This window comes from Scyliorhinus torazame, chromosome 8 (assembly GCF_047496885.1).
Source record: "Scyliorhinus torazame isolate Kashiwa2021f chromosome 8, sScyTor2.1, whole genome shotgun sequence".
NCBI lineage: Eukaryota > Metazoa > Chordata > Chondrichthyes > Carcharhiniformes > Scyliorhinidae > Scyliorhinus > Scyliorhinus torazame.
The window spans coordinates 63,711,252-63,724,170 of NC_092714.1; the positions used below are offsets into that span (position 1 = coordinate 63,711,252).

At 45.5% G+C, this 12,919-nt stretch overlaps 1 protein-coding gene across 1 annotated transcript in view; it reads right to left on the bottom strand.

Moving 5' to 3' along the window:
• The window catches only part of spag17 (sperm associated antigen 17), a 382,475-nt gene that overhangs the window by 229,429 nt on the left and 140,127 nt on the right, over positions 1-12,919 (bottom strand). Inside the window, exon 21 of the mRNA XM_072513741.1 lies at positions 1,523-1,722. Coding sequence (XP_072369842.1) covers positions 1,523-1,722 — 200 coding nt within the window. The remainder of the gene's footprint in view (positions 1-1,522; positions 1,723-12,919) is intronic.

Sequence of the window (12,919 nt, forward strand, 5' to 3'; positions counted from 1 at the left end):
ATAGTATGGCTTGTATCTGGACATGACTCCAATCAGACCCTTACTGCTGTTGTTGTCCAAGAGCAGCAATACATTTTGAAGCTGGCACTTTCGGCCTAGAATTGTGCTTTTGTGTCTCTGTCCCAATCCCCAGCGCAAGGCCCTGCCAGATTGTAGGCCAACACTGTAAGTGTGACTGGGCACATTAGTGACCTAGTCCACTAAATTTAGACAAGCAGGAGCTTGGACAAATAAGAAAAAATTAAACATGCATAGTATCTTTCATGGCCTTTGCCTGCTTCAGATATTGTACAGCCAATGGAGTGCTTTTTGTAGCATAGTCACTGTTTTAATGCAGAAAAGGTGGCACCCATTTGTGCAAGGTAAGTGTGGTGAACGTTTCACCACTGTATTGTATTGTATTATGTTGATGCCCTTGTGGGCTCTGCTTGTGGCTCCGCCCCCTCGGGGGTGGTATATAGATCTGCAGCCTGTAGGCGGCACTCAGTACAGAGCAGTCGCAGGCAGGCACAGATCTAGCTTATTAAAACCACCGTTCACTTCTACTAATCGTCTTGTGTGAATTGATGGTCACATCAGTAAGGATTCACAAACAGTAATGCAATAATGACCAGATAATGTGATTTGGCAATGTTGAATGACAGATACTCTCAGGGGACTAAGCGTATTAATTTTCTCATCTTCAAAAAGTGGATTTGGAACTTTATATCTACCTGAGAGGGCAGACGAGGTGTCAGCTGAAGGATACTACCTCCCGCAGTGCAGTGCTATCCTAGATTATATGCTCAAGTTTCTGGAGTGGGGCTTGAACACATGCCTTTTGGCGGGAGAGGGCCATGGCTGCATTTAGGATGTTTTCTGTCTGTACAACATTTGAATGAAGATTCAGAGTGTATTACTTCCTAGCATTGCTGACAAATAATCAGTCATTTTAGGTGTTAGCAGCAGGCATGCTTCAGAGTATTCACAGAACTTGAGGTTGCCCCTCATTTAACTTCTTCATGGATTGAGTGGCAGTTTTTGGGGTGCCTTCACTAACCCATACTGACTTTCTTGGAAGCACAACCCAATTGATTCCAAAAATTATCTCCTTCCTCTACTTAAATTCCCGCAGCAGCAATGCTATACTGGAATCTGCAAAGTAGTCTTAAAGCAGCCGTTTCAGAAATCTCTGCAGACATAATTTTCTAAAGCTAAAAGTATTGTGAAACTACCTTGCCCTTTCAGCACTGCACCATTTCCTTCAAAATGTTAGGTCCAAATAAGAGTCATTCTGTCACTGGGAGCTCCATAGAGAATAATGCAGCTATTAGGCTTTAAAATTGCTCAACGATCACAATTCTGCCATTGAAGCTCCACCACGAAGTGTACAAGATTAATGTATATCCGTACTGAAAGTACCTCGAGCAATATTTTGATCCAAATATTTCCATTAGACACTGAACAGCTAATGTTCTTATATTTAAGTTAACTGTTTATTTAATGTTTTAGCAGTAAAAAATTAGTATCATTCGTTACATACTGCGTGCTTTACTTGCAGAACCAGTTTTTCCCTTCTTCTGTTTGTCAGAACCAGATGATACGGATTCTGGAAAAACTTCAGATAAGGATTTGGGCAATTTCAAGGGCTCCATCTCTTTTGCTGTCAGCTCAGCTTGATATTTAGCTTCCTCTTTGTCCACCCAGTCTGAGATTGAGTGGGCAACATATTCCAAATAATTTCTGTGGGGGATGGTATCAGATGTACCAAAATTACAAATTCATACAGTATCTAGAAATATAAATGAAATATTTTAAAGCTACTTAAAACTCCAGCCTCTAATCCTCACTCTATTTTGCTCTCAAAAGATTGTTTTTTCAGTGCTGTTAACGGTAGAGTTGGAATGCAGTGGTCTACACCACTATATATGCTCTATTTCTGTCTGAACTTGCTCAGAATATAATAATGGGGATCTTTTCCTTACAATGTGAGAGGAGGTGATGAGATTGCACCCCCAGGCTGGACCTATGCAGGTATGCAGCCTGTTAAGGTGAAGCAGAACCAAAAACATAACCATGCAAAGTAAAATGACCAAACAGTTTATTAGTGCAGCTCACAAAGTAGTGCAACTCTGAACAGAAACATTAGTAGATTCTGTGATGCAGAGTAGAGGTCCTGCTGCATGAGAACCATGCCAGGGAGGCATTTTTTGGGGTTCTAGACTCCATGCAAAGCATTCAGATAACACAAGTACACACTTGTTGCTTATATTCAATGCATTTTGCATTGCTGGCATTTTTTTTCCAAGGCTCTCATAACAAATAACATAGCAATACATGCATACATATACACTGTCGCTATCTATACACTTTTCAAACTTACAAGATCTAAAAAATATTTTACCATTTACAGATCAAATGAACTCATAACAGAAGTCGGCAAACCCATACCTGAGAAGACCAACTAACCTGACATTGCTTACACCTTTCGAGGAAGTCATCGTGAACATCACAAATTATAAGCAAATATAAAGAATGGAACAAGATGAATATAGAAGCCTCTCCTCAACTGAGCACAATTTTATGTTTTATTCACTCTGCCTTTTATACTTTACTTGCTAACTTAATGTCAGAAATGTATACTCAGGTACAGCAGAATCACAATATCGAATAAGCACATGCACATGGCATTGCTAGCAACATGCATGTCGTATATACGGGGGAATTCTCTGTGCCAGAAACTAGCAACACGCATGTCTTATACACGGCGGATTTCTGAATTCTCCATGCCAGAAACCAGCAATATGCATGTCCTATATACGGCGGAGAATCCTGACGCCGTGCCTCACCAGAAATCTGTTGCGGCGGGATGGAGAAACCCACCCAAAGTGTTGGTGCCGCGACTGAATCGGTGGTGTTACACGATAACAAAATTGGCGCCGTTCCCAGATCAATCCACTGACCGTTAAGGGGCTAGCACAGGTGCCACATGGAAAAAGTCCAATGAAAATCAGTGTCTGATTCACCGGATTCAGGGTTGACACTAGAGAGGCTGACAAGCTGCTGCCACATATAAGCACTCCACTTCCCCCACACACTCATCCCAGCCAACAAGATGGCAGCAAGGAGAGCGGCATCCCGATTCACGGACACTGAACTGGAGACCCTACTCAATGCAGTGGAGGAGAGGTGGACCATCCTGTACCCAGGGTAGGGAGGCGGCTGCACCCACCCCATGTACCGGATGAGGGTGCAGATGGGAGAGGTGGTCAGCACCCTGGGCAACACTGCCAAGACCGGCCTGCAGTGCAGGAAGAAACTGTACAAGGGTGACCAGGGTGAGTAGGCAGCACTGTGTCCTGGCACTAACCTCCATCCCACACACCGTAACCCCACCCCTACCCAGGGGGCGACCGAACCCCCACCCTACACTACCTGCCAGCACGCATACCAGCCGCCATGGCCGGGTGCCCTGGCCACGAAGGCCACCAGCTATCCACCCCCTCTGCTGCATGCATCCAACTGTCCAACGCTGTGTGTTTTCCATCTCTCTCTCCCCCCCCCCCCCCCCCCCCCCACACCCACTCGCGGGGAGAAGGCAGCTCACAACTGTCAGGAAAGGGAGAAAACTGGAGGTGGACTGCTGGACCTGAGGCCCATCACCGCAGCCGAGCAGCAGGCACTGGACCTGATTGGTGGGCCTGGGGAGAGGGCGGGATCGGGCGAGCAAGTGAGACCCCGCTCAGTTGCGGTTCCCCATGGAGCGTGTGCCACCACCCCCACCGCCCTATGGCCCCCTCCACCCCCACACACTCCCACCACCATCTGCCACACCCACAACTACTCTCCCACACTGACTCTCCACCACCACCTGTCAACCCCATGTTAAGTAATGGGTTAAGAGACATTGCAATTAGTTGTCTCATTTATGTTAAGTATCCATTCATTGACACTGATATGTAAAGGGCTTCAGGTGGCCTCTGTCAGGTGGTGTGTTGTTAAGAGTTTTGTGCAGAGGCTGTGGAAGTGAAATAAATGGTATTTGGTGAAAAGGAACAAGAACTTTGGACTCTTCATTTCACAGCAACTAAAACGTCTAACAATGGTAGCAGAGGATGGTTACTATGCAAATGTGAAGGTTTGAAAGATACAACTTTTCCTGATCAAACCAAGGAGTGAGTGAGAAGGAAAAAAAAAGATACATGGCTGAACCCAGGATAAAGATGGCTGGATATGACTATCCTCCCTTATTTTCTGAAAGGGAATCGTACGACCAATGGAGAAGTGCAGTAGTTATGTGGACTAAAGTAACTGCTTTGGGAAAGAGAAAACAAGGTATGGCATTGGCTCTTTCTCTACCATATGGCAGTAAAATCCAAAACAATGGGCTTTCCGAGCTGGAATTGGAAGAGTTAGACTCAGAAGAAGGTCTGGAGACTTTATTACATTATATGGATAAGATTTATAAGAAAGATGACTTGTTAAGTGCGTATGAAGCATCGTCGGATTTTGATAAGTTCCGGAAAATGGAGGATATCTCCATGGAAGACTATATAATGGAATTTGGCAGACTATATAGAAGGCTGCAGAAACACAATCTGGAATTTCCACAGTTTGTGTTGGCCTTTAAATTACTTGACTGTGCTAGAGTGAGCAACATGGATAGGCTCCTGGTTTTGACAGGGGTACAGTTTACTGATAAGGATACCTTATTCGAACAGATGACAAAAGCTTCACAAAAGTTTCTGGGGAAACATTCGATACCGATGGCTCTGATGACCCAAATAGGTCAGCCTGCAATAAGGCAGAATATGGAAGATACACTAGTAACAGGATGGCGAAATCGTATGGCTACGAACAGGGCTCAAGACTATAGACGGAGACCGAGACAAGGAAATTATGAAGACAGAAACCCAGTTAGAACCTACAATAGGAAGATAAACCCCAGAAATGCACGGGGCATGATAAATCGATGTTTCCGATGTGACTCTCAATACCATTCTGCTTTCAACTGTCCAACTCGTTATGATAGAGTGTTTGAAGCGACACATGACACGGAAGAGTCAGAAGAGGAAAAAGATAGTGACCAGAAAGAAGGCATTGTCCTATTGACAAGCAGTTTTACGCCGGTAATGAGGGTGTTGGTTGCAGAATCCTTCAACTGTGCTGTATTGGACAGTGGCTGCACATCTACTGTGTGTGGAATTGACTGGTTAAAATGTTACCTGGACTCTTTGAATGCTGAAAATCATAACAAGGTTAAGGAATTTGAAAGTTCCACAAGTTTCAGGTTTGGGGATGATAAGACCATAAGACCATAAGACATCGGAGCGGAAGTAAGGCCATTCGGCCCATCGAGTCCACTCCACCATTCAATCACAGCTGATTTCAACTCCATTTACCCGCTCTCTCTCCATAGCCCTTAATTCCTCGAGAAATCAAGAATTTATCAACTTCTGTCTTAAAGACACTCAACGTCCCGGCCTCCACCGCCCTCTGTGACAATGAATTCCACAGATCCACCACTCTCTGGCTGAAGAAATTTCTCCTCATCTCTGTTCTAAAGTGACTCCCTTTTATTCTGAGGCTTTGCCCCCGGGTCCTAGTCTCCCCTGCTAATGGAAACAACTTCCCTACGTCCACCCTATCTAAGCCATTCATTATCTTGTAAGTTTCTATTAGATCTCCCCTCAACCTCCTAAACTCCAATGAATATAATCCCAGGATCCTCAGACGTTCATCGTATGTTAGGCCTACCATTCCTGGGATCATCCGTGTGAATCTCCGCTGGACCCGCTCCAGTGCCAGTATGTCCTTCCTGAGGTGTGGGGTCCAAAATTGCTCACAGTATTCTAAATGGGGCCTAACTAATGCTTTATAAAGCTTCAGAAGTACATCCCTGCTTTTATATTCCAAGCCTCTTGAGATAAATGACAACATTGCATTTACTTTCTTAATTACGGACTCAACCTGCAAGTTTACCTTTAGAGAATCCTGGACTCGGACTCCCAAGTCCCTTTGCACTTCAGCATTATGAATTTTGTCACCGTTTAGAAAATAGTCCATGCCTCTATTCTTTTTTCCAAAGTGCAAGACCTCGCGCACTTGCCCACGTTGAATTTCATCAGCCATTTCTTGGACCACTCTCCTAAACTGTCTAAATCTTTCTGCAGCCTCCCCACCTCCTCCATACTACCTGCCCCTCCAACTATCTTTGTATCATCGGCAAACTTAGCCAGGATGCCCCAGTCCCGTCATCTAGATCGTTAATATATAAAGAGAACAGCTGTGGCCCCAACACTGAACCCTGCGGGACACCACTTGTCACCGGTTGCCATTCCGAAAAAGAACCTTTTATCCCAACTCTCTGCCTTCTGCCTGACAGCCAATCGTCAATCCATGTTCAGGACGCCAAAGCATGTAATGAGGCAGTGGGGAAGGGAACACTGACAAAGGAGAGTATTTGCAGGCACGGAGATGGGTTGAAGTGTGTATACTTCAACGCAAGAAGCATCAGGAATAAAGTGGGTGAACTTAAGGCATGGATCGGTACTTGGGACTACAATGTGGTGGCCATCACGGAAACGTGGATAGAAGAGGGGCAGAAATGGTTGTTGGAGGTCCCTGGTTATAGATGTTTCAATAAGATTAGGGAGGGTGGTAAAAGAGGTGGGGGGGGGTGGCATTATTAATTAGAGATAGTATAACAGCTGCAGAAAGGCAGTTCGAGGAGTATCACCCTATTGAGGTAGTATGGGTTGAAGTCAGAAATAGGAAAGGAGCAGTCACCTTGTTAGGAGTTTTCTATAGGCCCCCCAATAGTAGCAGAGATGTGGAGGAACAGATTGGGAAACAGATTTTGGAAAGGTGCAGAAGTCATAGGGTAGTAGTCATGGGCGACTTTAACTTCCCAAATATTGAGTGGAAACTCTTTAGATCAAATAGTTTGGATGGGGTGGTGTTTGTGTAGTGTGTCCAGGAAGCTTTTCTAACACAGTATGTAGATTGTCCGACCAGAGGAGGGGCAATATTGGATTTAGTACTGGGTAATGAACCAGGGCAAGTGGTAGATTTGTTAGTGGGGGAGCATTTTGGAGATAGTGACCACAATTCTGTGACTTTCACTTTAGTAATGGAGAGGGATAGGTACGTGCAACAGGGCAAGGTTTACAATTGGGGGAAGGGTAAATACGATGTTGTCAGACAAGAATTGAAGTGCATAAGTTGGGAACATAGGCTGGCAGGGAAGGACACAAGTGAAATGTGGAACTTGTTCAAGGAACAGGTGCTACGTGTCCTTGATATGTATGTCCCTGTCAGGCAGGGAAAAGATGGTCGAGTGAGGGAACCATGGTTGACAAGAGAGGTTGAATGTCTTGTTAAGAGGAAAAAGGTGACTTATGTAAGGCTGAGGAAACAAGGTTCAGGCAGGGCATTGGAGGGATACAAGATAGCCAGGAGGGAACTGAAGAAAGGGATTAGGAGAGCTAAGAGAGGGCATGAACAATCTTTGGCAGGTAGGATCAAGGAAAACCCCAAGGCCTTTTACACATATGTGAGAAATATGAGAATGACTAGAGCGAGGGTAGGTCCGATCAAGGACAGTAGCGGGAGATTATGTATTGAGTCTGAAGAGATAGGAGAGGTCTTGAATGAGTGCTTTTCTTCTGTATTTACAAATGAGAGGGGCGATATTGTTGGAGAGGACAGTGTGAAACAGATTGGTAAGCTCGAGGAAATACTTGTTAGGAAGGAAGATGTGTTGGGCATTTTGAAAAACTTGAGGATAGACAAGTCCCCCGGGCCTGACGGGATATATCCAAGGATTCTATGGGAAGCAAGAGATGAAATTGCAGAGCCGTTGGCAATGATCTTTTCGTCCTCACTGTCAACAGGGGTGGTACCAGGGGATTGGAGAGTGGCGAATGTCGTGCCCCTGTTCAAAAAAGGGACTAGGGATAACCCTGGGAATTACAGGCCAGTTAGTCTTACTTCGGTGGTAGGCAAAGTAATGGAAAGGGTACTGAAGGATAGGATTTCTGAGCATCTGGAAAGACACTGCTTGCTTAGGGATAGTCAGCATGGATTTGTGAGGGGTAGGCCTTGCCTTACAAATCTTATTGAATTCTTTGAGGAGGTGACCAAGCATGTGGATGAAGGTAAAGCAGTGGATGTAGTGTACATGGATTTTAGTAAGGCATTTGATAAAGTTCCCCATGGTAGGCTTCTGCACAAAGTAAGGAGGCATGGGATAGTGGGAAATTTGGCCAGTTGGATAACGAACTGGCTAACCGATAGAAGTCAGAGAGTGGTGGTGGATGGCAAATATTCAGCCTGGATCCCAGTTACCAGTGGTGTACAGCAGGGATCAGTTCTGGGTCCTCTGCTGTTTGTGATTTTCATTAATGACTTGGATGAGGGAGTTGAAGGGTGGGTCAGTAAATTTGCAGACGATACGAAGATTGGTGGAGTTGTGGATAGTAAGGAGGGCTGTTGTCGGCTGCAAAGAGACATAGATAGGATGCAGAGCTGGGCTGAGAAGTGGCAGATGGAGTTTAACCCTGAAAAGTGTGAGGTTGTCCATTTTGGAAGGGCAAATATGAATGCGGAATACAGGGTTAACGGTAGAGTTCTTGGCATTGTGGAGGAGCAGAGAGACCTTGGGGTCTATGTTCATACATCTTTGAAAGTTGCCACTCAAGTGGATAGAGCTGTGAAGAAGGCCTATGGTGTGCTCGCGTTCATTAACAGAGGGATTGAATTTAAGAGCCGTGAGGTGATGATGCAGCTGTACAAAACTTTGGTAAGGCCACATTTGGAGTACTGTGTACAGTTCTGGTCGCCTCATTTTAGGAAGGATGTGGAAGCTCTGGAAAAGGTGCAAAGAAGATTTACCAGGATGTTGCCTGGAATGGAGAGTAGGTCTTACGAGGAAAGGTTGAGGGTGCTAGGCCTTTTCTCATTAGAGCGGAGAAGGATGAGGGGCGACTTGATAGAGGTTTATAAGATGATCAGGGGAATAGATAGAGTAGACAGTCAGAGACTTTTTCCCCAGGTGGAACACACCATTACAAGGGGACATAAATTTAAGGTGAAAGGTGGAAGATATAGGAGGGATATCAGAGGTAGGTTCTTTACCCAGAGAGTAGTGGGGGCATGGAATGCACTGCCTGTGGAAGTAGTTGAGTCGGACACATTAGGGACCTTCAAGCAGCTGTTGGATAGGTACATGGATTACGGGAAAATGATATAGTGTAGATTTATTTGTTCTTAAGGGCAGCACGGTAGCATTGTGGATAGCACAATTGCTTCACAGATCCATGGTCCCAGGTTCGATTCTGGCTTGGGTCATTGTCTGTGCAGAGTCTGCACGTCCTCCCCGTGTCTGCGTGGGTTTCCTCCGGGTGCTCCGGTTTCCTCCCACAGTTCAAAGATGTGCGGGTTAGGTGAATTGGCTAATGATAAATTGCCCTTAATGTCCAAATTGCCCTTGGTGTTGGGTGGAGGTGTTGAGTTTGGGTAGGGTGCTCTTTCCAAGAGCTGGTGCAGACTCAAAGGGCCGAATGGCCTCCTTCTGCACTGTAAATTCAATGATAATCTATGATTAATCTAGGACAAAGGTTCGGCACAACATCGTGGGCCGAAGGGCCTGTTCTGTGCTGTATTTTCTATGTTCTATGTTCTATGTTAGCACCTTGCCTCGAATACCATGGGCCCTTATTTTACTCAGCAGTCTCCCGTGAGGCACCTTATCAAAGGCCTTTTGGAAGTCAAGATAGATAACATCCATTGGCTCTCCTTGGTCTAACCTATTTGTTATCTCTTCAAAGAACTCTAACAGGTTTGTCAGGCACGACCTCCCCTTACTAAATCCATGCTGACTTGTCCTAATCCGACCCTGCACTTCCAAGAATTTAGAAATCTCATCCTTAGCAATGGATTCTAGAATCTTGCCAACAACCGAGGTTAGGCTAATTGGCCTATAATTTTCCATCTTTTTCCTTGTTCCCTTCTTTAACAGGGGGGTTATAACAGCGATTTTCCAATCCTCTGGGACTTTCCCTGACTCTAGTGACTTTTGAAAGATCATAACTAACGCCTCCACTATTTCTTCAGCTATCTCCTTTAGAACTCTAGGATGTAGCCCATCTGGGCCCGGAGATTTATCAATTTTTAGACCTCTTAGTTTCTCGAGCACTTTCTCCTTTGTGATGGCTACCATATTCAACTCTGCCCCCTGACTCTCCTGAATTGTTGGGATATTACTCATGTCTTCTGCTGTGAAGACTGACGCAAAGTACTTATTTAGTTCCTCAGCTATTTCCTTGTCTCCCATCACTAGATTACCAGCGTCATTTTGGAGCGGCCCAATGTCTACTTTTGCCTCCCGTTTGTTTTTAATGTATTTAAATAAACTTTTACTATCATTCCTAATGTTACTGGCTAGCCTACCTTCATAATTGATCCCCTCTTTCCTTATTTCTCTCTTTGTTATCCTCTGTTTGTTTTTGTAGCCTTCCCAATCTTCTGACTTCCCACTACTCTTTGCCACATTATAGGCTTTCTCTTTTGCTTTGATACATTCCCTAACTGCCTTTGTCAGCCATGGCTGCCTAATCCCCCCTCTGATAACCTTTCTTTTCTTTGGGATGAACCTCTGTACTGTGTCCTCAATTACTCCCAGAAACCCCTGCCATTGCTGTTCTACTGTCTTTCCCACTAGGCTCTGCTCCCAGTCGATTTTCGTCAGTTCCTCCCTCATGCCCCTGTAGTTACCTTTATTTAACTGTAACACCTTTACATCTGATTCTACCTTCTTTCTTTCAAATTGGAGATTGAATTCTACCATATTATGATCACTGCCTCCTAAGTGCTCCCTTACTTTAAGGTCTTTAATCAAGTCTGGCTCATTACATAACACTAAGTCCAGAATGGCCTGTCCCCTCGTGGGCTCCATCACAAGCTGTTCCAAAAAGCCCTCCTGTAAACATTCAATGAATTCCCTTTCCTTGGGTCCACTGGCAGCATTATTTACCCAGTCGACCTGCATATTGAAGTCCCCCATGATCACTGTGACCTTGTCTTTCTGACATGCACTTTCTATTTCGTGGTGCATTTTGTGCCCCTGGTCCTGACCACTGTTAGGAGGCCTGTACATAACTCCCATTATGGTTTTTTTGCCTTTGTGGTTCCGCAACTCTACCCACACAGACTCCACATCATCTGACCCTATGTCATTTAGTGCTATTGATTTAATTTCATTCCTAATTAACAAGGGAACCCCGCCCCCTCTGCCCACCTCTCTGTCTTTTCAATAGGTTGTGAATCCCTGGATGTTTAAATGCCAGTCCTGAACCCCCTGCAACCACGTCTCTGTGACGTCTACCACATCATACCTGCCTGTCACAATCTGGGCCACAAGCTCATCTACCTTGTTCCGTACACTGCGCGCATTTAAATATAGCACCTTTAATTCTCTATTGACCGTCCCTTTTTGTTTTCTTAGTGTGGTGGACCTTGGTTTACTGAGCCTTTCCATACACTGTGTCAAATTTTGTGGGATGGGGACTATCGTAACCTCTCCTGAGTTCTGTCTTTTCGTGCTTTTTTATATTCCTAAGCAGCTACGCTTCCCATAACAGCCTCCCCGAACAGGCGCCGGAATGTGGCGACTAGGGGATTTTCACAGTAACTTCATTTGAAGCCTACTTGTGACAATAAGCGATTTTCATTTCCCACTGATTACGTCACCTCTTGGTTCCCTGACTTTCCCTTCCCCCCACCAATCTCTAGTTTAAAGTCATATTGACCACCTTATTTACTCTTTTCGCCAGAACACTGGTCCCAGCTCGGTTCAGGTGGAGACCATCCCAACGGTATAGGTCCCCCTTGTCCCAAAACTGATGCCAGTGTCCCATGAAAAGGAACCCCTCTTTCTCACACCACTCTTTTAGCCACGTGTTAACTTCCCTTATTCTTGCCTCCCTATGCCAATTTGCACGTGCCTCGGGCAGTAATCCGGAGATCATGACCCTTGAGGACCTGTTTTTAAATTTGAATCCTAGCTCTTTATAATCTCTAAACAGGGCCTCTTTTCTAGACTTGCCTATGTTGTTGGTACCGACATGGACCACAACAACTGGATCCTCCCCCTCCCTCTCCAGTATCCTTTCAAGCCGGTCAGAGATGTCCCGCACCCTAGCACCGGGCAGGCAACATACCATGCGGGACTCTTTATCCTGCTCACAAAGGATACTATCTATCCCCCTGATAATAGAATCCCCTACAACTACAACTTGCCTATTTACTCCCTCCCCTTGAATGGCCTGCTGAACCATGGTGCCTTGGTCAGCTGACTCATCCTTCCTGCAGCCCTGTTCGCCATCCACACAGGGAGCAAGTGCCTCATACCTGTTGGACAGGGTCAAGGGCTGAGGCTCCTGAGTTCCTGACTGCTGGTTCCCTTTACCTGCCTGACTTGCACTCACACCCTGCTGTCCCTGGCCACTGGCAGGATTTAAACTACTTACTCTGACAGGTGTGACTGCCTCCTGAAACACAGTGTCCAGGTAAGTCTCCCTCTCCCGGATGTGCCTCAGTGTTTGAAGCTCAGACTCCAGCTCATCAACTCTGAGCCGGAGCTCTTCGAGCAGCCAACACTTACTGCAGATGTGGTCGCTGCAGCTCGCAATGGGATCTGCCAGCTCCCACATCAAGCAGCTCAAGCACTTCACATGACCAGCCATCACTAATTAATTAATTAGTTTAATTTAAGTTCACGAGTTTAGCTGTGTTTTTAAAAAAAAATTGGGGCAGATTTGCTATCAACCAATCAGGGGCGAAATTCTCTCGAAACGGCGCGATGTCCGCCGACTGGCGCCCAAAACGGCGCCAATCAGACGGGCATCGCGCCGCCGCAAAGGTGCGGAATGCTCCACAT